The sequence below is a fragment of the Esox lucius genome, chromosome 13, assembly GCF_011004845.1.
Source record: "Esox lucius isolate fEsoLuc1 chromosome 13, fEsoLuc1.pri, whole genome shotgun sequence".
Taxonomy (NCBI): Eukaryota; Metazoa; Chordata; class Actinopteri; order Esociformes; family Esocidae; genus Esox; species Esox lucius.
Window position 1 is genome coordinate 10,663,510 of NC_047581.1, and position 25,097 is coordinate 10,688,606.

The 25,097-nt window shown below is 43.2% G+C and overlaps 2 protein-coding genes across 4 annotated transcripts; one reads left to right on the forward strand and one right to left on the reverse strand.

Moving 5' to 3' along the window:
* The first annotated feature begins 5,705 nt into the window (after positions 1–5,705).
* Positions 5,706–16,449, forward strand: slc35d2 (solute carrier family 35 member D2). Of its 3 annotated transcripts, none has more exons than XM_010892471.3 (12): positions 5,706–5,921; positions 12,834–12,867; positions 12,974–13,060; positions 13,237–13,304; positions 13,477–13,548; positions 13,653–13,721; positions 13,907–14,009; positions 14,916–15,008; positions 15,103–15,170; positions 15,528–15,606; positions 15,840–15,922; positions 16,046–16,449. In XM_010892471.3, exons 2-12 carry the CDS (start codon positions 12,847–12,849, stop codon positions 16,215–16,217), a joined length of 915 nt encoding a protein of 304 aa, XP_010890773.1. In that variant the 5' UTR covers positions 5,706–5,921; positions 12,834–12,846; the 3' UTR covers positions 16,218–16,449. The 3 variants fall into 3 exon arrangements, with proteins under 3 accessions (XP_010890773.1, XP_034152185.1, XP_010890772.1); XM_034296294.1 differs by lacking the exon at positions 5,706–5,921 and adding an exon at positions 11,984–12,053; XM_010892470.4 differs by lacking the exon at positions 5,706–5,921 and adding an exon at positions 12,132–12,652.
* A 1,687-nt stretch (positions 16,450–18,136) lies between these two features.
* znf367 (zinc finger protein 367) lies at positions 18,137–24,192 on the reverse strand. Its single transcript, XM_010892472.4, has 5 exons — positions 23,469–24,192; positions 22,559–22,709; positions 22,294–22,413; positions 20,949–21,087; positions 18,137–20,834 (listed from the first exon to the last, which is right to left on the reverse strand). The coding sequence occupies exons 1-5, from the start codon at positions 23,751–23,753 to the stop codon at positions 20,585–20,587; spliced, it is 945 nt and encodes a 314-aa protein (XP_010890774.1). The 5' UTR covers positions 23,754–24,192; the 3' UTR covers positions 18,137–20,584.
* Between the last annotated feature and the right edge of the window lie 905 nt (positions 24,193–25,097).

Consider the following 25,097-nt stretch of genomic DNA (forward strand, 5'->3'; position numbering starts at 1 on the left):
CTAGCGCCTGTTGTTTTGTTTCGTCCTTGCATTCTAGTGTTTGACCTTACCTTGTGTTTCCTTCCAAGATTCCATCCTGACCCGCTGCCTCCTCCGCTTACCTGCATGCTCCAGCTCTACCGTCAGCTCCCACCTCCTCGCTGGGAATCATCCCGTGTGCAGCCTTGTACTCACCACCGCCTGTCCCCCTCGGATCCCTCAGTCGCCTCGCCTTCATCTCGGACAAGCCTCAACCTCCATTACACCTCCGAGTACTTCCTCTCGGTTCATTAAACTCTCTTACTAACCGCTAACCGCTGTGTGTCATCTCTGCATTCTGGGTCAGAACAGCCCCATAACAACACCACCCCATTGAATTGTTTAGGAGTCATTAGAAAAAGGCTTCTGTCGGGTTGATGTACGAATTCTGCAATTGCCCTGCATGAACATCTTTTTAAATCCCTATTACAGCTATGTGTGTGAACTCCGGTAGCCTAATTATCAGTTTCTTTAGCAAACATTCCACTCCATGGTATGTCTTAAACCAATCAGCAACTTTGTCATAAATCTGGCTGTAACTTGAATGCAGAGCCAAAGGCCAGTTTATTTGGCAATGACAAGGAATGGCAAATAATAGAATGTTACCTAAAGAGACAGGCTACAATTTATCTATTATCAAAGCTGTGATCCCAAAAAATAGCTGCTCTTAAATCAGATTATAGTGTGATTAAAGGGAAAGTTTGCCCAAACAACAATACAACAAATTGGTTTCCTAACCCTGTAATCAGGTTTTAAGGTTTAACAGGAATCCTTGCTTTGGCTTAGTTTCCCAGCATTGCTGTCAGATGCTAGTATTTTAGCATTTCTGACACAAATCCTATCCATGTCCAGAAGCCTTAATTAGCCTTATTCGTGCATCATATTCATATTGTCCAAAAGTATCTGATATTTAGGCCCTTATAGATTATTTGAATATTATGTGAGAATAATGCTTACATCACACAATCATGGTACTGATATTATAATTATATACATGTCATATGAAAAGAATACCTAAGGGGCTTTGTTGAGCTTAACAATATAATCCAAACACTTTGATGATTTGGATATAAATCATGAAAAAATGCTAACATTAGCCTCTGGATTAGGGGAGATTTGTGGCAGAAATGCTCAAATGTAAAAGCCTAAATCTACAATTTAAAGTATAATATTCAGAATACAGAAAGAACCGTCCATTATTTTTAAGTAATTGGCATTCGACTAAACCTTGAACAAAACAGGTGCAATTACAAGTTGGAACAGGCAGACATCTCCAGCACCTCAAGGGTAATAGTTTCGCAAGCTTTCTTTGAACACCTATATAACCTAAGCTCAAATGTTTTCATATAGACCTGAATCACAAAATCCCATATGTTCTTTCAATATAACTCAAAATGTGAAACAGGAAGGATAAAGTGTAATGAGTGTGACTAGAGAGTGTCACCCGGGAGGAGCTCAGAGTAGAGCCGCTGCTCCTCCACATCGAGAGGGGTCAGCTGAGGTGGCTTGGGCATCTGTTTCAGATGCCTCCCGAATGCCTTCCTGGGAAGGTGTTCTGGTCCCGTCCCGCCGGGAGGAGACCCCGGGGAAGACCTAGGACACGCTGGAGGGACTATGTCTCCCGGCTGGCCTGGGAACGCCTCGGTGTCCCCCCGGAAGAGCTAGAGGAAGTGTCTGGGGAGAGGGAAGTCTGGGCATCCCTGCTTAGACTGCTGCCCCCGCGACCCGGCCCCGGATAAGCGGAAGATGATAGATGGATGGATGGATGGATGGAGTGTTACTAGAGTAATGAAATCAGTAAACCCATGCTGAAAAGGACACCCCACAACTCAGGTGATGCTGACCAATTAGAATCACTGATGGGGCTTCCCTACCCCAATCATCTAGTAACACTGTTTTACACAAATTAGTTTTAATTCAACACTCAAATAGTTTAACATCTGAATCAAAATTAGACAGAAAATGTGTGTTAAGTAACGGTATCCAATTTTATCATAACTTTTGGGATATTACTATTCTTGCAGCTAACACAAATTTTGCACCTCTCAAGTACATTTAATTTACAATATGACCACACTATTTTAGAGTTATTGTGGGGCTATTTGATTTTATTTATTTGGAAACAAGACAAAAATAAATAAACTAGCAGCAGTTTGTAGAGTTATTGAATATTATAGATATATATGAGTGCAATAAGCTTATGAATGGTGGCATAGCACAATACAACTACATAGTGAGGATTAAGAAGAAATATTTACACTCACCAGTCACCATACGTAAATGGAACAAAAAACAAATGGTACAGTAGATCTGTCAGGAACCAATGGTTCATTTGAGATAACAAGCATTAGCTCCAGCGCCTTGGACAAATCCTAAATTCACAGGTGTTGAAGTCTTTTGAATATTGGATTCAAGATAAGCTGGTTCGAAATGATCACAAAACCTAAAAGCATTGCATCTGTCCCTTAATCTTAAAATTAAATAGATATAGTATTGAATAAAGGTTGTGTAGCTGTTGCTAAAGCAAGGCACTTACAGTACAGTGCCAGGGTTGTGCATTTAATTCCAATGTGGGACCAGTACGGAAAAAAGTATTAAAATGTTTGTTGCAACTACTGTAAGTATCTCTGACAACAGCCTCATACAAGTGGAGATAGGGTTATTTTACAATATAAAAGTTCTAATATGGGTTTAATAAACACCGTTAGCCAAGATAGTTATTTGACAATAGCACCATGCTGGTGAAAGTCTCCCAATATGAGCATGCTCTATGCAGAATATTGCTTTTGTAATACTATGAAAACAGCTGCAATGGGCGAGAGCTTGAAGCACTGAGTATCATTGCTATCTGGCACCACCTGGTGGCTGAGGGGATAGTAAAAGTAGAGATGCTGGACAAAATAACAGAAACAACATATTAACATCAAGGACCTAATAAGGAGTAGGGCATCATTTACCTTCAGAACAGCTCCAATCCTTCTTGGGATGTTGTCATACAAGAACTGTGTGTAGTGGGATACTGCACCATTCTAAATGAAGAAAAAGCCTCCAGTTGTTCGAGAGATGAAGGAGGTGGAAAACGACTTAACGTCCCATAAAGGTTCAATGATGTTCAGGTCTGGTGATTGGGGAGGTCATGGAAGGTGTTTCCCGTCATCCTGATGTTCATAAAATCACTCTTGAATTTGTTTATCGGGCATTATTGTCCTGTAATATTGAAATATCATGAGGGAACAGTGTTTACACCATAGGGTGCACCCGGTCCTCTGAAATGGCTTAAAATTCCTTGGCCATTATACGACCATGCAGAGCAATCATCAGACCCAGTGACTCCCATGAGATGGCCGCTGACATTGTGGGCTGAAGATATACTTTGGCTTTCTGCAGTTGTAAACCCATCCAGATTTTGGAAATTGGGTGAAATATGACTCATCAGGCCATATTTCAGGGGTCCAGGTTTTGCGTTCCTTTACAAAGTTATGCGTCTTTGTGCATTGGCCTTGGATAAAAGCGGTTTCCGAATGGCAGCCCTGCTATGAACTGCACTGTTGTCAGAACTCATGATGTACAGTTTTGGTTAAGACTGGGTCACAGAGGTGCTGATTAAATTCTGTGGTCATTTTTGAGGTATTGAACAACTATAATGTCTACCGCTGTCAGTCAGCTTCAGCATGCAATCACGGTTCCTCTTTGCGGATCCAATTTGTCCATTTGTGGCATGTGCTGTAATGATTTTTCAGACTGTTCCCCTTGACAAATTGAATCTTTTTTGCAGGATTAGTTGTTCATGTATTCATTCCATGTTTTTATGTTAGTGACTTGGCAATCGCTTTAGATAAGCAACACATTGTATAAAATTTTTTTGAATGAAAAATGTATTTACTCTTCCTGCACACTACTGCTTAAGGGGGGGGGGGGGGGTAAGACTGTTTACAAAGTTCATGCTGCTACAAATCAGAGGAGAGTAATCAAGGAAAACATTAACAGAATCAGAGAAATCAAAAGGAATAAAAAATCTAAATCCTGCCACTTCTGCCAACACCTCAGTCACAAACTTAAATGTGTATAAGATTTATAAAGTAAATAAGGACAGAGATTTCAAATGGGAAAGCACATTGGTTCCCTTAATTGTATGGTTGGGTATCGTTTCAATTAAATCGATTACGATTCCGATTATCGAATACGGTTCTTATCGACACTTGGTTCCGATTCCAATATTCTTCGGAAAGAAAGAACCCAAAAGAAAATATACATTTATTCTTTGCACATTTAGGCCTTAATAAGTACTGTCAACTCTGTATAATCAACTGTCAACTGTGACAGGAATGTTTATTTTCCCCTTCATTAAAAAAAAATATTACTTAAGGAATGATCATCAAAAACAATTACAAACCAAAACTATTTAAATAATAGAAAATCTAACAAAACAGTTATGAAAGCAGCATCAATGTCTGCAACACAAAGACAACTATTTTTGGAAGAAAAAGACAGCTGGTGACTTTCATCCTCTTTCTCCTTGTTCATCTTACCATTCATAGCTAAACTAAAAGGATTTTCTGTACTGGGGCAGGGTCTCTGTGGATTAACCGGAGGTGGACTGATACTCTCCGAACTCGTATATTTGAAAAATATATATTGGAATAATTAGTAGTACACATCATTCGTCTACATTCAGTATAAAAGGCAAATGTCAGCCCACTATGTTATTTTACCTGGGCGCGAGACGCTGCTAATGTTAGCTGTATCTGGGGCGCTATTGTGGCTGGTACACCGCAACACATCGAACACGGAGCATTATTTTAGGTTCACACCGTGTTTAAGTAAATGCTTCATTGTATTTGACGTGCTGCCTCCCTTGCACGAAATGTCTTTGCTGCATGTTTAGGTATTTGCAGGGTTTTTTGTGAAGCTAAGCCACACTTTCGACAACTTGCTGCGTTTCGACTCAGCCATGGTACGGTCCAGGATTTAAAACAGAAGTGTCTCTTCTCACATGCTTTTTGACGTCCTGAATAACAAAATACGTTAGGTCCACGTAGGAAGTGCAACTTTTATTGACTGTAAAATGGTTGATGTAGTTTACTCGGGAGCGAGCGCGTCGGGACTGAAATATGCTTAAGTGAGGACCCGAAGTTAGGATTCGAAATGTAGGTGTCTTATCGAATCCACGGTTCTTTGAAATTTGCAGTCGGCTCCAGCTTGGAACTGGTTCTCGATACCCAACCCTGCTTAATTGACTGGTTAAAAACGTTCATCTTCTATGAGGTATAAGTATGCTCTGTCTTCCTGTCTTTTGCAGTTGTTAGGAATTCTTGCATAGTGTGTGTTCCAATACAACATTTGTTGATGCTCTTAGCATACTACAGAACCCCATAAGCAGTCCTTCCAGCCTAGTGCCCTTTTGGTTTCCAGTTTCCATCCGGAAAAGACTGCAGCAATCACCAAGCCTTTGAAGACAGACAGGACGGGCAGAAAAACCTACCTTCAAGTAATGATTAGTATTGTTTCAACTAAGTTATTCCAAACAACATACATGTAATGAAGATGGGTGACTGACAGGCATTAAAAACCACCAGTTATCAATAGATTGTAGGCCAAATACTGATTCCTTGTATACAAATTGTATACAAGAGCTTCTGTTGACCTTTTGCCCTCATTCACAGCTTGGTGAGGAAGAGAGCAGTCAGATGGTCAGATAATCTTGACATAATTTCCCAAAATCCTTAAGGCAGAGGGACTCAAATCTTACCCTATTAGGTTTGAAGCCTGCTGGTTCTGTTCTTCCTCATCATTAATTGCACTCACCTGGTATCCCAGGTTTAAAGCAACCCTCAGCTTAGAGGGCTGCAATGAAAAAACAAAGTGAAACTGGCTGCAATGTCCTGAGTTTGAGGGGCCTTAAGGTAAGGAAAGTCACTGATTCAGCATAAGCAGAAGTGGTTGTATTGGTAAAGAACACAGGATCTACACTACAGTGTGGCCAACCTAGCATGCCATCACACCAAAGCTGTGTTTAAAGTACATTTTAGTTTTTTTAAGAAAAACATTTTCATCGTTTTGTATTTATGTCACTGAAATCTCGAAACAATGAGCAGGTACTTTAAAGGCAGTAGAATCACTAACCATGTACCTCAGTTAGCCATGGAATTCCACGTTTCAAAGTGAGTGGTTTTGATGACATATGCTAAAATGTTCATCAAGATGTGTGTCAATAAGTCTTGTTCCATTAAAGTTGCCTGTCCCTGGAGCATCTTTTGCCTAAAAAACTTTTACGTTTTTGTCAAATTATCATAATTTGTTTGGGGGAAGGAAGTTAAGCAGCTGCAGATCGTATCAGATCAAAAATAAATAAAAGCAAGGATTAAGCAAATAAATTAGAATAACCTAGTCTATGCATTTGAGCCTCAACAATATATGGTATGACTTTCAACACAAATAATGTGGTCTAAACAATGAATGCAAACAAACAGTGACTTAAGAAAAAATTATTTCAAAATACAAACTTATTTTAGCAACTATTAATCACAAATAGAGGATAAACTATGAATTGTTTAGCATTCATTCATCTTCTTCCGCTTATCCGGGGCCGGGTCGCGGGGGCAGCAGTCTAAGCAGAGATGCCCAGACTTCCCTCTCTCTAGACACTTCCTCTAGCTCTTCCGGGGGACACCGAGGCGTTCCCAGGCCAGCCGGGAGACATAGTCCCTCCAGCGTGTCCTAGGTCTTCCCCGGGGTCTCCTCCCGGTGGGACGGGCCTGGAACAACTTCCCGGGAAGGCGTCCAGGAGGCATCCGGAACAGATGCCCAAGCCACCTCAGCTGACCCCTCTCGATGTGGAGGAGCAGCGGCTCTACTCTGAGCACCTCCCGGGTGACCGAGCTTCTCACCCTATCTCTAAGGGATCGCCCAGCCACCCTGCAGAGAAAGCTCATTTCGGCCGCCTTAATCCGGGATCTTGTCCTTTCGGTCATGACCCAAAGCTCATGACCATAGGTGAGAGTAGGAACGTAGATTGACTGGTAAATCGAGAGCTTCACCTTGCGGCTCAGCTCTTTCTTCACCACGACAGACCGACACATCGACCGCATTACTGCAGAAGCTGCACTGATCCGTCTGTCAATCTCCCGTTCCATCCTTCCCTCACTTGTGAACAAGACCCCTAGATACTTAAACTCCTCCACTTGAGGCAAGAACTCTCCACCAACCTGAAGTGGGCAAGCCACCCTTTTCCGACTGGAGGAACTGCTTTTCATCCCAACCGCTTCACACTCGGCTGCAAACCGTTCCAGTGCATGCTGAAGGTCCTGGCTTGAAGGGGCCAACACGACAACATCATCCGCAAAGAGCAGAAACGAAATCGTGTGGTCCCCAAACCTGACACCCTCCAGCCCCTGGCTGCGCCTAGAAATTCTGTCCATAAAAATTATGAATAGAACCGGTGACAAAGGGCAGCCCTGCTGGAGTCTAACATGCACTGGGAACATATCTGACTTACTGCCGGCAATGCGAACCAAGCTCCTGCTTCGGTCGTACAGGGACCTGACAGCCCTTAGCAAAGGACCCAGGACCCCATACTTCCGAAGCACCCTCCACAGGATGCTGCGAGGGACACAGTCGAATGCCTTCTCCAAATCCACAAAACACATGTGGATTGGTTGGGCAAACTCCCATGAACCCTCCATCACCCTGTAGAGGCTATAGAGCTGGTCCAGTGTTCCACGGCCCGGACGAAAACCACACTGTTCCTCCTGAATCCGAGGTTCTACTATCGGCCGTATTCTCCTCTCCAGTACCCTGGCATAGACTTTCCTGGGGAGGCTGAGAAGTGTGATCCCCCTGTAGTTGGAACACACCCTCTGGTCCCCCTTCTTAAAAAGAGGGACCACCACCCCGGTCTGCCATCCCAGAGGCACTGTCCCCGACTGCCACGCGATGCTGCAGAGGCGTGTCAACCAAGACAGCCCCACTACATCCAGAGACTTGAGGTACTCAGGGCGGATCTCATCCACCCCCGGTGCCTTGCCACCAAGGAGTTTCTTGACTACCTCAGTGACTTCCGCCCGGGTGATGGACGAGTCCACCTCTGAGCCCTCATCCTCTGCTTCCTGAATGGAAGACGTGACGGCGGGATTGAGGAGATCCTTGAAGTACTCCTTCCGCTGCCCGACGACATCCCCAGTTGAGGTCAACAGCTGCCCACCTCCACTGTAAACAGCGTTGGTAGGGCACTGTTTCCCTCTCCTGAGGCGCCGGACGGTTTGCCAGAATCTCTTTGAGGCCAGCCGATAGTCCTTCTCCATGGCCTAACCGAACTCCTCCCAGGCCCGAGTTTTTGCCTCCACAACCACCCAGGCTGCAGTCCGCTTGGCCTGCCGGTACCCGTCAGCTGCCTCATGAGTCCCACAAGCCAACCAGGCCTGATAGGACTCCTTCTTCAGCTTGACGGCATCCCTTACTTCCGGTGTCCACCACCGGGTTTGGGGATTGCTGCCTCGACAGGCACCGGAGACCTTACGGCCCCAGCTCCGAGCGGTTGCTTCGACAATGGAGGTGGAGAACATGGTCTACTCGGACTCAATATCTCCAGCCTCCCTCGGGATCCAGTCGAAGCTCTACCGGAGGTGGGAGTTAAAGATCTCTCTGACAGGAGACTCGGCCACACGTTCCCAGCAGACCCTTACAGTACGCTTGGGTCTGCTGAGTCTGTCCAGCTTCCTCCCCCGCCATCGGATCCAACTCACCACCAGGTGGTGATCAGTTGACAGCTCCGCCCCTCTTTTTACCCGAGTGTCCAAGACATACGGCTGCAGGTCAGATGAAACGACAACAAAGGCGATCATCGACCTACGGCGTAGGGTGTCCTGGTGCCACGTGCACTGATGGACACCCTTATGCTTGAACATGGTGTTCGTTATGGACAAACTGTGACTAGCACAGAAGTCCAATAACTGCACACCGCTCAGGTTCAGATCAGGGGGCCCGTTCCTCCCAATCACGACCCTCCAGGTGTCACTGTTGTTTCCCACGTGGGCGTTGAAGTCCCCCTGTAGAACGATGGAGTCCACAGTCGGAGCACTTTCCAGCACCCCTCCAAGAGACTCCAAGAAGGTCGGGTACTCTGCACTGCCGTTTGGCCCGTAGGCACAAACAACAATGAGAGACCTATCCTGACCCGTAGGCGCAGGGAAACGACCCTCTCGTTCACCGGGGTAAACTCCAACACATGGCGGCAGAGCTGGGGGGCTATAAGCAAACCCACACCAGCCCGCCGTCTCTCACCATGGGCAACTCCAGAGTGGTGAAGAGTCCATCCTCTCTCAAGGAGTGTGGTTCTAGAGCCCAAGCCGTGCGTAGAGGTGATCCCGACTATCTCTAGTCGGAACCTCTCAACCTCACGCACAATCTCCGGCTCCTTCCCCGTCAGCGAGGTGACGTTCCACGTCCCTAGAACTAGTTTCCGTGTCCAGGGATCGGGTTGTCGAGGCCCCTGCCTACGACTGCCGCCTGATCCTCTACACACCGACCCCTTATGGTCCCTCCTGCAGGTGGTGAGCCCACGGGAAGGCGGCCCCACATCGCTCCTTCAGGCTGAGCCCGGCCGGACCCTGTGGGGAAAGGCCTGGCCACCAGGCGAGCTCATACGAGCCCCAACCCCGGGCCTGGCTCCAGGGTGGGGCCCCGGCTGCGCCATACTGGGCGGCGTCACGGTCCTCAAAATTGTTTCCATCATTAAAGGGTTTTTGAACCGCTCTTAGTCTGACTCGTCGCCCAGGACCTGTTTGCCTTGGGAGACCCTACCAGGGGCATATAGCCCCAGACAACATAGCTCCTAGGGTCACTCGGGTACTCAACCCCTCCAGCACGTTAAGGTGGCAGTTCATGGAAGAGTTTGTTTAGCATAACAGCTAAAAATATATTTATACAAATGTTGTGATTTATGAACATCAACATGTAGTTTTTATACATTGTGATATGAATAATGTGAATAACTTTTGCAAACTTCACATTATGGGATCATGAAAGTTTCAAACACATGCATTTAATATAAGCTAATGTGTGACAAAAAAGTATATTTAAATTATAGTAGGCCTTTAAAAAATATTTGAGGCATAAAATTATAGTAGGCCTTTAAAAAAGCATTTGAGTCATAAAGCTCCCAGCCAGTGACTTTATCCCCCTCTCCACATTGTGCAGTACTCTTCCCAGTGTAGTGCTTTCAATGCTGTATTTAAAATATACCATTCAGAAGGTTTATAATATTGTATCAAACTGCAGGAGTTGCCTAGACAATCCAGGTGAGATGTTTTATAACACCCATTGTACAAGATAAATATAGGGGTGCTCAAAAATTTGTGAACCCTTCAGTATGTAATATTTTTGCACAAATATGACCAAAACAGCTTTGAAAAGTCTGAAAAGTAAATCATGAGAACCCAATCAAACAAATGAGCCAAAAATATTACACTTGGTCATTTATTAATTGAGGAAAATGTATCCACTATTGCCACTCACAGATATGTAAAAGTATGTGAATCTTTGCTTCCAGTATCTGGTGTGTTCCTCGCGGATTATCACACACTGATCTTCGTTGGTCGACCACTCGTGGGGAGGGTAGCAATGCTCTTCAATTTCCTTCCTTTGTACACAATCTGACTGTGGATTGGTAGAGTCCAAACTTGAGATGGTTTTGTAACCTTTTCAAGCCTGATGAGCATCAACAACACATTTTCTGAGATCCTTAGAAATCGGTTTTGTTCCTGCAATGGCACACTTAAAAAAACACATGTTGTGAAGATCAGACTTTGATAGCTCTCTAGTGGCCCTGCAAATGAGACATAAGGCCAGGGTAACTGCATGGCTCAGAACATTGACATTCTACCCCAGAATCCATAAAAAAACTAAATTTAAGAGGTTCTGTCCTAAGTATATAATTGCATCCACCTGGGTTACTTGGCTCCACCCACCAATACATTTATGCAATGTACCTTTGAAAACACACACTTAACCCTTGTGCGCCCCTCGGCACACACACACACACGAGCGCGCACACACACGTACACACAAGTGTGCACACCAAAACTCTTCGGGCACCTTGGTAGTCACATGGCTCAAATTAAATACAATAATAAGACAAGAATTTAATCCATTGGCCTACAATGGGAAAATGGTTGAATCTGGTTGAAGAGTTTTGGACGTGTTTGTGTGCACGCGTGTGTGTGTGTGTGTGCGCACGCGTGTGTGATGGAATACAGTCAAAATTTCAAATATCACTACTTTTCTTCTAAATGAAATGCTTACATTACAGAATGCATGGTTTTGTACTCTAATGTCAGTGAGATAAAAAATAATGTTTTTAATGGAAGTCAATGGGACATTTATGTACGCGAAGGTATCCAGAGGGATTATCTGGCAGACTGTAGACATGTACGTATGCAATGTTATTTATCATAATTATTCTTTTAACCCTTATGTGCGCCCCTCAAATTTACTACCCTTTGGACACCTTCGTGGACAAAAATGTACACGTACAATAAACTGACATAAAATATTTGTTTTAAACATAAACTTAAAAAATGTGAAAGACTCCTTCACAGCCTACCTGCTTTGCAATTTAAATTAATATGTAAACTTACGCAAAATCTGATTATTGTACAAATAAAGCTTTCTGCATTGTTCAATCGATCAATAAAAAAAAAAAATAGGCTAACTGAGATAAATCACGTTTTCCGTGACTCCAAAGAAAGTTCAATTCCTTTAAATGGAATATTTCATCAACCATATTTTGTCCAAGTTCGGCATTGTCACCCGAGCTCCGTGTGCCATATTTTCTTTTTCTGCATCAATAACGTCCAAGCAGTCGAGATAAACGTCATCACGTTTTGGGCACAGCACTGTCATGACAGGGCGCAACATTTTCGTAGACTACGCCAGTTTCAAAAACGGTGTCCAGAAATTCAGGACAGCATCTTGAAGACGCCCAGATAATTGAACTATGCATTTAAAGGGACAAAGAATGGTCAGGCAAATAAAAAAATGTATGGAGACTTATTTAATACTAACAAATACTATATACATTGTTATTGCATATTATCAATTGATGTCAACTATACACATTCTGGTGTTAAAATTGTACGTTAGGTGTTATTGCGTTTAAACAGCGTCAGAACTAATTTAAGATTAAAAAGTAAGGACCATGTTAATAATGCTTGAACATTACCAGCTCATATTATTCAGCATGCATTAGCCTATGTATTTTGGCAGTGTACGTAGGCCTTATTTCTAACCTATTCAATGCAACAACAAAAAACTAAAGACTACTAAATAATCTTCCAGAATGTAGCCTAATTCTCATTTCGAATATCCGCCTTTTACGGTCGCCGCCCACTCTAAAACCTCCTTCCCTTTCCTTTCACTAAATGAACGTGACAAAGCTTTAAAGTGAAAGCGGAAAGGAGATAGTTAAAGAGTTATTTCTTCACATATCAACTTGGTCTGTTCGTGAAGTCATGTCTGCGTTAGCAAAAGTTCCCGAACCCCAACATACCGGGCTATTGAAGTTTTTATCTGCTGCGTTCTATGCTGCTAGCTCGTTTTTTATCATTGTTGTGAACAAAACGATTCTCACAAACTACAGGTAAGATCATATTATCACTCCAATGCTTTCTGTGCACAGGGGTTACTTCAGTCAGTATTTAGAACCTGTCATACGCGGTCAACACGACAATTTTGCTCAAGTTGGCAAAACGTTATCGTAGTTACCCTCATTATTTTTCTATTTTCATAATGGTTATCCAATAACATTTTCCTCTCTTTAGATTTCCCTCGTACATGTTTCTAGGAATTGGCCAGGTAACGAGCTATATCTTAAGGATTTTTCAGATCTTAAAAGCAATTGAGCCACAGGTGCTTTCCAAAGGTTAATCTTTCAATATTATTGTATCTATTTATTTTACAGATGGCCACTACAATCATCATTCTCTTTGCTGCTAAAATGAACAAAACCGTTCATTTCCAAGACTTTGACAGAAGCGTTCTTGTCAAAGTAAGCGTCTGTTGTTTTATTGTTCTGCTTTTTTGTCATAAAATGTTCTAACACGTTGAACCGCCGTGATCCACAAATGTAGCTAATGTTACAAGAACATACTATATTTCCTAGTTGCCAAAATTTCAATATAAAAATCGTCAATTCATGAATGACATTTAATCTTTGAAATCCAGATCTTCCCCCTACCTCTTCTGTACGTTGGAAACCACATAACAGGACTGGCGAGTACAAAGAATTTAAGGTACAATGGGGTCTAAAATGCATTTGTTTGAGAAACCTTAACAACAGCTACAATTTATCACCCCTTCACAAAGATTCAGGCCAGGGCTGCCAAGCTTTTTGGCAAATACATTTATAAAAATAAAAAAAACGAATTAGATGTTAATGATTGATCAAATAAATTTTTTTCACAGCTTACCCATGTTCACAGTATTAAGAAAGTTCACCATATTGATGACAATGATTATGGAAGCAAGAATATTGGGGTTTGTGGCCTTTTTTCCTGCATATCTTTTCAGTCATAACTGCTAATATTTTACTGTTCAGTTTTATGGTATTAACATCTATATAATATATGTATCCCTTTTAGAAAATCATTCCCTAATCGTCTTATATACAGTGTTTTGGCCATTGTGTTTGGAGCTTTGGTGGCAGCGAGGTAAGTCCAGTGATGTCTCTTAACATATTCAAACGTCTAGTAAAACTGCTGTTAGATCTTCTACTGGCTGCATTCATATCCTGTAAACTGTTCTCTTATGCTTGGATATACCCCTGAAAACATCAACAATACATTAAAGAAAATCAATAATTTCACCAAAATATTCCCCTCATTTTGTTCCATAGTTCCGATTTGGCCTTTGATGCTGAGAGCTACCTGTTTATTCTGCTTAATGATGTCTTCACTGCTGCCAGTGGTGTGTTCACCAAAAAGAAGCTGGGAGTTGAGGTATAACACCATATAACCATGTATGTTCTTAGTCTGAGATGACGTTCGTAGACAGTCACAGGAAATTCCATCCATCTAGGCAGGTTGGATGAATCCATTGCTTGGTGTTGCAACATACAGTACAAAAGTATTTAATGTTGCAATACCTCACCTCTCGATTGCACATGTTAAGACTCCAGTGCATAGGCCGAAGTCAACAGCACAGTTTGTGTTAAACGGTTGCATGTGGACTTCCACGCTCCAGCAACTCTCTGGGATTCTTGGGCCATATTCACAAAACATCTTAAGTAGCTCCTAACATGCTGATTTAGGAGTAACAATTGAGCGTGTCAATCTAAACTTTAGGACTCCTATAGGCATATGACTATTTCACCAAGCGTTTTAGCTCTAAAACCAGCTCCCAAATCTGGGTAAAGTTAAGAGGACTCCTAAATCACTAAGACGAAATCACAAACAATCCTAAAACACTTGATGACACCAAGCTTTTAAAAAGGCATGGGCTTTATCGCGAGGGTATTATGATCATAGGAGAGCTAGTCACTGATACAGTCACTTCACCAACAAACAGAAACAACCTAATAACACCAGAGGTCAAGGTTGCGACAACTCTACGCTACTTGGCCACAGGGAAAAAGCAGCTACTGCATGCAGCGCGGTTTCCTCATTCGCCAACTACAAAGGAACACAGCCAAGTTCATGGGAACAGACCACCCAGTGTAGTTGGTGCTACAGATGGGACACATATTTGCATGAATTATTGCACCCCCCAAAGATGAACGTGAACGTTACACTTTTAGTTGCTGTTTAGGAGTTCTCCTAGTGGTAAGAAAATGTTTAGTGAATACGGCCCCTGAAGTTTTGCCTAATGCTGACTATCATTAAATATAATTTTCTGTTTCTTTGAAGGGTCTTGGAAAATATGGGATCTTATTTTACAATGCGTTCATCATTGTCATCCCGACACTTTTGGCCAGTGTGTTCACTGGTGATTTACACAAGGTAAACACACTTCCTGTTTTCTCTGGATATATGTTCTTGGAACTTGATCTAGGATCAGCTAATTTATGTCTGTCTGACTTTGTCTGTTTTACAGGCCATCTCATATGAATACTGGTTTAACGCCGCCTTTGTTTCTTGCTTCCTTATATCTTGTATCATGGGGTAAGTGTATAAATAACTTAACTTGCAACACATACCCGTTTTTCTAGGTCGGTTAAAGGAGCATTATTTTACATACAGTAAGCACTGTATTTTGATATGTTGTTGTTCACCATTGTCAAAAGCAAATATTTGTCTAAAATCTTCTAAGTGTAATGTCAAACGTCCTACTAAAGAACACAAGTGAGAGACTGTTGGCTTCATTATCCAATTGTTTCTAGAATGTATAAAAGTACAATAACAAAGACTTTCAATAGGGGGTAGCGGTGATGGTGCTGGTAGACTTACTAGTCATAAAATTAAAACCGGACTTGAAATTGAAATACTCCTTTGCTGGAATGTTGTGTGTCTGTGTTTTAGGTTTGTGCTGATGTATTCCATCGTGCTGTGTAGCCACTACAACTCTGCCCTCACTACCACAGTGGTGGGAGCAATTAAGGTAAGAAGAACACATGGACCAGTAACATTTGCGTCAACATATTTGTTCCTAACATTTCAGGCCTGTATTGCCACAGCTGGGTCGGGTTCAGTGAGCACAAAAGGGTCAAGACTTTTGTTTTCAAAGACACCCCTGTTGGAGAGTCTTCTCGTGATCGTTATCTTCTCATGAGTATACACAGACGAATACCATGTCAAACTACTGTGCTGTGTCAAATACGCTCTTTTCCACAGAATGTTGCCGTGGCCTATGTCGGAATGTTTGTAGGTGGGGACTACCTCTTCTCATGGACAAACTTCCTGGGTTTAAATATCTGGTAAGAATGTGTTCATCTTTTTAGAGTTTCCAAGTTGTACATTAGACAAAGGACCACTGTTTCTGTGCCATTTAGATACTGGTTTTGCCAGTGTCAATTTCTGTTGTTCTTTCTTTTAATTAGTATGTCAGGGGGACTGGTGTATTCTTACCTGATATTCCACAGCAGCAAACCTTCCCAATGCAATGAAAGAGGAATAAAGGAAAACCAGGATGAGTTGAAGATTTCACTTCTGGAAGATTCCACAGAGGAATTCCTAGTGAAATTCCCCTCTAATATACCTGGTGAGACTTGATGCCAGTCTCTTTTTTTTTTTTTGTACTGCGCAATTTGTTTTAAATGCTTCATATTGGAGCAATGGTCTTTACACTCTATATTTATGCGCAATAATAATTTACTTGACTGAAGTTTGTGATATATACCTGCATAGACTCAAAAGACTGTCTGTAGTGTATACAGATGAATAATCCTGTTTCAAAAAACGTTGGGACATTGTGTAAAATGCTAATAAAAACTGAAGAAAATTATATATGCTAATACTTTATCCCTATATTTAATTGAAAATAGTTCAAAGACAACATATTGTTTTTGGAAAAGTACATGCCTATTTAGAATTTGATGCCAACAATACATTTCAAAAAAGGTGCATGTTTATCAGTGTTTTGCATCACCTCTTCTTTTAACAATCCATCAATGTGTTTGGGAACTATGGAGACCCAATGTTGTAGTTTTGAAAGTGGAATGCTTGCTTGACGTAAGATTTCAGCTGCTCAACAGCTCAGGGTCTCCTTTGTCATAATTTGTTTTCCATAATGCGCCAAATGCTTCCAATGGGTGACAGGTCTTGAATGCAGGGAGTGGAGTTATTATGTAAAGAATATGTGGGGCACAAACCATTTCAAAATATAGGATACATACCAGTAAAGGTACAAAACTCCCTCTTGCTACTGATGTGTTTATTTAACACATCAACAAACAGCGTGGCTCCACAAAACACTTTGAGAGAGCGTGTGAAAATGAGACCACAGACCAGCACCACAAAGGCAGGATGACAAAATCTGCTTGCACTCACCAAGGGCGAGGGCTCACTTGGAGAGAGGTGGCACGGTGGTTCTTCCTCTGGGCGATGACTTTGGGAATGCGCTGTATGTAGCTGCTGAATCAGATGGGTTTAGATGGACAACATGGCCAATGCGTGGAGTCGCGGCTGTCCCATGGTATTGCGAGTGAAGGTTTTTACCCTCTTCAAGGTGGAAAAGTTCCTCTCTGAATCTGATGTCGTCATCGGTGTTGTTATGATCATTTTCAGCAGAGGAACGGTCTCAGCAAAAGCCTCCTCTAGGTTGTTCTCATGGATGGATCTTAACCGAGACAGGGCCGTCTTACCAGTGTGAAGCTCAGTGTAGCGGTACAGAGTGGTCAGCTCAGACTTCAACTTTTCCTCGTTTCCTAGAGGCCATAGTTTCACCACACAGTCAAGCTCAGATGTAGGGAATGACAGGTCAAATTGTGGGAAGAGCGAGCTGTCAACCAGCTTGGCAGCGATCAGGTGGTCACTTTGTGAAAACCTCTGCTCCACCTGGGAGATGACTGTGTCACATGCCACCTTCATCACCGGCGCTGTGTTGGTTACTCGTCGGCCTGGCTCGTCTATTCCATCGTGAACGGTGACAGCCCATTATTCAGTTTGCTTACGCATATTCTGGACATTCTCCTTGAAATGGTTGAGCGTACTGCTAATCCCAGATGCATCCATGCTCCAGCATAGTCAACGGACATGTCACTCATTGAGCATGTTTGGGATGTTCTGGATTGGCGTATACGACAGCGTGTTCCAGGTCCTGCCAATATCCAGCAACTTTGCACAGCCATTGAAGAGGAGTGGACCAACATTCCACAATCAACAACATGACCAACTCTATGCAATGGAGATGTGTTGCACTGCGTGAGGCAAATGGTGGTCACACCAGATACTGACTGGTTTTCGGAACCCCCCAATACAGTGAAACTGCACATTTTAGAATGGCCTTTTATTGTGGCCAGCCTAAGGCACACCTGTGCAATAATCATGCTGTCTAATCAGCATCTTGATATGCCACACCCGTGAGGTGGATGGATTATCTCGGCAAAGGAGAAGTGCTCACTAACACAGATTTAGACAGATTTGTGAACAATATTTGAGAGAAATAGGCCTTTTGGTTACATAAAGTCTTAGATCTTTGAGTTCAGCTCATGATAAATAGGGGCAAACAAAAGTGTTGCGTTTATAATTTTGTTCAGTGTAGTTGTGATATTACACCAGGTTTAGTTTCTTAGCATTACACAATCTTTTCCAGTCTTGTTGCCTCTCCCAATGTTTTTTAAATGTGTTGCTGGCATCAAAGTCAACGTGGGTATATATTTTTCAAGAAACAATAACATTTCTGTTTCAACATTTGATGTGTCTCTGCAGTATTTTCTTGGAAACGGGGTTGTATAAAACAACGGAACTGCAGTGTAGTAATTCTACCAAACTATAACAGATGAATAAACTTGATGGATTGCAACTGGCTCCTGGATCATGATCAGTTATGGTGTTTATTAAAGATCAACAAGTACCAACAGTGCGGACTGCCTATACAGAGGAACTCTGCTTTTCACATCAGGTTGTCAGAACATTTCAAGGCCAAAAACACATAATGCCAACTATACTCATGGTGTGAGAGGAAGTCAATTTCATAATTGTCTTAACATCATCTTCAAGGGCCTTGTACTATAGATTGTGTGCAGATTATTATTATTACTTTATTTACTTTTTTCCTAAGCCATGGAATATATTAACTGCTTATTTTATACCTAATAAAGGGTTAAAGGAAAAAAACAATACATACACTTTACTTGACTGTAATAAATCCTTTGGTGCTTTACCAACAAAAGCATTGTCTTCCAGTTTAACCTTAATTAAAAACATGGACAAGATATCATCCCACTGGGCATGTCAATCCAATATATATTTTGAAGTTACATTTAAGTGAGTTTTTAGCTAATGTGAATTCCACTTGAAAACCAACCAAAAAAACATAGTGGGTGAAGTGGGTGAAAAAAGACAATTCCCCAAACTCCTTAATGTTGATGACTTAGCAAATCCAATGTTTTCCCACATTAAGTGAAAGTATTTTCCTGTTGAGCAGTGCCCAGTGAGAGAGAAATCTGACATACTGTATTTCATTACTTACGAACAGTCTGACAATTAAAAGATAATTACAGACAATTAGCCATTTATCGTAAAAACTTTAAACAATGTTATAAGATGTAGTGCTGCTAACAAATAAAACATCTCCAGGCAATTATTACATTCTCACTTTTTGTCGAATCAAGTGCCATTTCCCTAGCCCAATCTGATAAGTGGAACATTTTCACATTGCAAGCTTAATCCATTAATGAAAAAAATATTAGCAGATGGATACAAGTGCCGCAGCAAAGGGGATGATATTCTAATGGCTATTAGTTGAAGTAGAGAGTTACTAAATATTTTCAGTGAGGCGATGATCAATAAACTTTCCCATGGAACAATGTCAGTCCTCGAAGACAGCTTGTGAGAATATCATTGTTATCAAAAAGGACAAATAAACATTAAATAAATACCTAGAAAACGTTGATTACAGAGAACTTGTACGTCAATCAAATCAATCAATCAAATTTATTTATAAAGCTAGTATGTGTATATCTCCAATCAGCTAACATCTTTTAATATAAAAGATGATAACATTTTACATTCTACATCTCCTTCCGTCTGGCAATGTGATTTGGTTTGAGCAGGGATGGCCAACTCCAGGCCAGCTGTGGACACACGTTTGTGTCCAGGCCAGCATTACCACACCTGACTCATACCTATGGTCTAAATGAGAGTACGATCGTTTGAATCAGGTTTTTAGGAGCGGAGATGGAACCAAGTCAACTCCATCTGTGACTATGGGACCAGAGCCGTCTCCTGGGTCGGAGCTATAGGCCGTGGCTGTGATACGTTTGACAGGCGAAGGTGTTGGAGCTTGGATCCTTTTTAAAGCTTGCGCCTAGCTTCTACTCTAGATTAGGCTTGCAATGACCACTTCTCCAAACAATCTCAATAGTCATGTCCGGTCCCTACAGTGACCTCTTCCAATCAGCTGCACTGATCTGAATGCACCCTGTAGAACTCTTTCCATCTGAGCTAAATCCACATATGAATCCATTATAAAAACTTGCAAACCCACACACTCTTACACACAAAACACCTATTTTCGAAAGTAAAAAGACATGACAAATAACTCGTTACAACCAAAGTGCAAACAAAAACAAACAAAAAAACAAACATTAAAGTACCCTCTAACTGTCTTTTGAAGCCAGTGGAGAGTAAAACATTCTTCATATATTGATCTACAATCATAGCAGCCTAATAAGGATACAAATGAAAGCTGAATAAGGTGCTTTTAGGTTGTGCCTGCCCAACACGGCACTTGGAGAAGGACTCTCCCCCGCCTGGCGTCCCCCCCGCCCCCCTTTAATGGTTAAGTATTTGTGGAGGGTAAGCGGATCCTAGCTGTGTTTCCCTACAGGCAAACTTCTATCCAGAGCACACTGCACAGGGAGGCGGACAGGGACTGACAGGGGGAGGGGTTTGTGGACAAGGATGTGGGCGGGTTTTCAGCCAGACAGGTTATTAGCCAACTCGATGAGTGCCAGGGCACCGTGGAGACGTTCCCGTTGCTCTTGGAGGCGCCGCCTGGCGGCCCCACCCCCGCTTCCCTTCTCATCCTCCATTGGCTCCTCCTCTTCGTCATCTGATTGGACGAACTCCCGAGGATCTTGCTGCTCCTGGTCCTCCATTCCGTCCTTGCCTGGGGTTTTTCCCTTGGCGGGCACAGGGGCACGTTGCTCACGGGTCTGCCAGTATCTGCCGCCACAGAGAGACAACCAGGGTGAAACGGTGAGTATGGGTGAGATTGAATTACGACTGTACTAGTTTTAGTAGTGTTTGCCTGCCCATCCTCCTCGAAGAGCCACTTACTTTGCCAGCCATTCTGCCACAGCCTGATTGTCCACAGCCTGGGCCTTGCCGGGTCCCTCTTTGGGGTCCTCTCTCTTCAAACGGGCATATGGGTGCTTTGGGCAGTGTCGGTTAGCGTGGGTGAAGCGACTGCTGCAGGCTGAGGAGAAAACAGTGACATGCGTTTAGTGGCCTGGCTTTGATTTCAGTGGGCACCATCATCATCATTTTCTTCCGCTTATCCGGGGCCGGGTCGCGGGGGCAGCAGTCTAAGCAGGGATGCCCAGACTTCCCTCTCCCCAGACACTTCCTCCAGCTCTTCCGGGGGGACACCGAGGCGTTCCCAGGCCAGCCGGGAGACATAGTCCCTCCAGCGTGTCCTAGGTCTTCCCCGGGGTCTCCTCCCGGTGGGACGGGCCCGGAACATCTTCCCATCTGAAACAGATGCCCAAGCCACCTCAGCTGACCCCTCTCGATGTGGAGGACCAGCAGCTCTACTCTGAGCTCCTCCCGGGTGACCAAGCTTTTCACCCTATCTCTAAGGGATCGCCCAGCCACCCTGCGGAGAAAGCTCATTTCGGCCGCCTGTATCCGGGATCTTGTCTTTTCGGTCATGACCCAAAGCTCATGACCATAAGTGAGAGTAGGAACGTAGATTGACCGGTAAATCGAGAGCTTCACCTTGCGGCTCAGCTCTTTCTTCACCACGACAGACCGACACATCGACCGCATTACTGCAGAAGCTGCACTGATCCGTCTGTCAATCTCCCGTTCCATCCTTCCCTCACTTGTGAACAAGACCCCTAGATACCGAAACTTCTCCACTTGAGGCAGGCACTCAGTGGACACCCGATCTGTGAAAAGGTCTCCAGGCAACACCTGTGTCAGTGTTTCTCAACCCTGCTCCTGGATCCCCCCCCCCTGCATGTTGTGGATCCCCCCCCGCCCTGCATGTTGTGGATCCCCCCCCGCCCTGCATGTTGTGGATCCCCCCCCGCCCTGCATGTTGTGGATCCCCCCCCGCCCTGCATGTTGTGGATCCCCCCCCGCCCTGCATGTTGTGGATCCCCCCCCCCGCCCCGCATGTTGTGGATCCCCCCCCCCCGCCCCGCATGTTGTGGATCCCCCCCCCGCCCTGCATGTTGTGGATCCCCCCCCGCCCTGCATGTTGTGGATCCCCCCCCGCCCTGCATGTTGTGGATCCCCCCCCGCCCTGCAAGTTGTGGATCCCCCCCCGCCCTGCATGTTGTGGATCCCCCACTGCCCTAACACACCTGTGACTACAGGTACGTTAGGGCGACCATACTTGAAGTGTAAAGGCACTACAAATATGGCCCCAAAATGGAGGATCTAACTGTGTGCTCACCTTTCTCAGAGCACACAAAGGGTTTCTCTCCAGTGTGCAGGCGCTGGTGGGTCTTTAGTTGGCCACTCTGGACAAAAGCCTTGCCGCAGTCTGGGTAGTCACAGGGATATGGCCTCTCCCCTGAGAGAGAACAGAGTCATTATCTTGTTCTGGTTTCTTATTTGGCTGCCAATAAAAGGGAGCAGTATTGGTGTTGAACCTAAAGCAGGCTGAAACTTGTTGTCTTGGTCAGCTGGGTGTCAGTGAATCTGAACTCTGCTCTCACCTGTGTGTGTTCTCTTGTGGGCCTGTAGAGACTTCTCTCTGGGGAACACACGGTTGCAGATATTGCAGCGGATGCGGCTGGAGGAGCTCTCTCCCTCATTGATTAACTCACGGACAGTGTCAGCACGTGGGCGGCCACGACGAATACTGTCCTGGAAACAAGTTGGAAAACGTTACCTGGAGTGTCAAATATATTTCTGTTCCTTTCTAAATGTAGGCTTGGACATGCAATGGAATACGTTCGGAATGCTGCGTATCCTTTAGCAATTATGCTCAATGCTTAATGTAAAGAATATTAATTGTATGCGTAGTTACACAGGGATGTGTTTTTCCAAAACTTCATGATCTTTGTCAAATATTTCTTACTTTGCTACAGTTAGAATAAATGATGCCAGATAGTGCTACATGCGGTCTTTCTACATAGCATGGTGCATACATTTATTCATTTCATGCACATCCGGTAAAATTTTTGGCGCGCGAGGCGACGTCATGTATGACAGCTGCTACAGTAGGAAGTTACTGGGTTTTAAAATCCATCCTGTCACTCCGTGAGCGCGGGCGTTTTCCCTAAATACTATTTTCCTAACAGCTTTCTCATTCATAATACTGTATTTTTGTTGCAAGTTGTCGAACTTTTTTAAACTTGCATCTAGATTACGTCATTCAATGATTCAGTATAGACGAAGTGTAACTTATCTGGCCTAGCCTTTTCAGTGAATATAAGTTCAAACAATGTAACATATAATCGTATCAGTATCACTTATACAAAAAGTATTTTATACACACAAATGCGTTACATGCAAACGTTCATTCTTTAGTTTAACGTCGTAACACTTTAGGTGTTACAATGTCATTCTAGCTTGGACTTCAACGCCATGCTTTTAGGTTAAAAGACAACCAATTCATTCTACCTTCATCTGATCCGAGGAGGAAGCAAGATCTGCCTCTGCCTCACTGGCGGTGTTGGTCCCAGTAGGGGAGGCAGCCCCGTTTACCGAGCCCGGGCTAAGGCTCACATTATGGGCATTTTCCCCCCACCTCCACGGGTAGACCATGAAGTCGCTGAATCCGGGGCTGGTTGGCATTAGACACTCACTCTTCCTGGGCTTGATCGGGGTGGTCTTGATCACTGAAACCAAGACCCTTTTTGGGGAGTCGTTGCAAAAAATTACTTGAGGGTGCTTGCTCTCCGCCATCGTTGAGATGAAAAACGAGTGTTTAAAGCTGATAAAATATAAAAGATATTACAATACTCAGGAATCACTCGTCATCCAAATATAGGCTAAATAAGTTTAGCCAGCTTTGCTATGAAGTAGCTTCTAGCAGAATAGCCTTCTAACAGAAATGTGGTAACGCAGCAATAAGACTTTGTGTCCTACAAAATGCAGCTATTCAATCAGGAGTAAAAATATTATTCATTTCCAATGACGTTGAAAACCACGCCACACTTCCTTGTTAACAATAGCAAAAATAAGTACTCATTTAAAAAAAAAATAAGGTCCGATGTTCTCACTGTCAATGTGGATACAGTGAATGTCCTAATTCTGTAAATATTTCCCGCGTTGCAAATCGCGCCTCCGCGGTTCATTTGACAAATCAGTTGAAGAGAAATTAAATCCTCTTACCACATGTATGGGAAATAACCTATTACAAGAGCCAAAGCATGAGGTAAACCGAACGAGCGCAACACAGTAACCAATGATCAACGTCAGAACATCCAAAGTATGTTCATTGGTTGACATTTTTCATCCAATGACTTTTAAACATTCTGTAACGCGCCTTTACAGATTGACAGCGAACGGAACAAATGTGGATAACGCAAATTAAACCGCTGGAAATACTGTTATGTTTCAACCAATGACAATAAAAGGCGGTTCATTTTTACAGTGGACTGTGATTGGTCTACTACGGATCAAAAGCCTCTCCCGCGCATACAACCGCCTTTTTATATATTAATATTACATTTTAGAACGATTTAAAGGGATAGTGAAAAGACAGCGAAGTTACGTAATCAAACCGCCAGAGAGGAAACGATACTGAAACAAAGTCAACAGTAAGGCATTTATTCTTTGCCCAGTGGTTCTTCAATACAATACTCAGTGAGCCTTTTAAAAGATAGAATAACACATGTTGTTCGTCAGAGACCATAAAACTGGCGTTGTTGTATATTTTAGAAACGCAGAAAATAATTTTAGAAACAAGGCATTTTTATTATTGCTGTACATACCCCTATTGCGCATACATATACATTGCATTGTTTTTAATACCATTTATGTTAAGCAGTAGTTTAAGATTAAATTACCGGCGTGTGCGTTAACCTTTTACCCAGGTTAATATCGGAACTATGTCTCGCGAGTCAAGTAATGTGGGTGGATGCCCTATTAACGTCTTGGATGTACGTGTAGAGTTGCAAGGCCAACTAAGTAGGTCTATGCTCACTCATGCCTGTTAAGTGAAAGCATGGGATGAGAATTGTAAACAAATGTACATTAAACCCTTTCACGCATTTGCAACTAAAACGTTTTGCTTGGTAGAATGAG

What these genes read in the sequence shown, in the direction of transcription:
- slc35d2 (XM_010892470.4), top strand. Translation starts at nt 12,525, where the DNA reads ATGTCTGCGTTAGCAAAAGTTCCCGAACCCCAACATACCGGGCTATTG. An exon ending in ACAGAAGCGTTCTTGTCAAA is followed by an intron (nt 13,061 to 13,236) that starts GTAAGCGTCTGT and finishes TTTGAAATCCAG; the next exon opens with ATCTTCCCCCTACCTCTTCT. An exon ending in TCACTGGTGATTTACACAAG is followed by an intron (nt 15,009 to 15,102) that starts GTAAACACACTT and finishes TCTGTTTTACAG; the next exon opens with GCCATCTCATATGAATACTG.
- znf367 (XM_010892472.4), bottom strand. Translation starts at nt 23,753, where the DNA reads ATGGCGGAGAGCAAGCACCCTCAAGTAATTTTTTGCAACGACTCCCCA. An exon ending in CCACAAGAGAACACACACAG is followed by an intron (nt 22,414 to 22,558) that starts GTGAGAGCAGAG and finishes GTTCTCTCTCAG; the next exon opens with GGGAGAGGCCATATCCCTGT. An exon ending in GTGGCAGAATGGCTGGCAAA is followed by an intron (nt 20,835 to 20,948) that starts GTAAGTGGCTCT and finishes CTGTGGCGGCAG; the next exon opens with ATACTGGCAGACCCGTGAGC.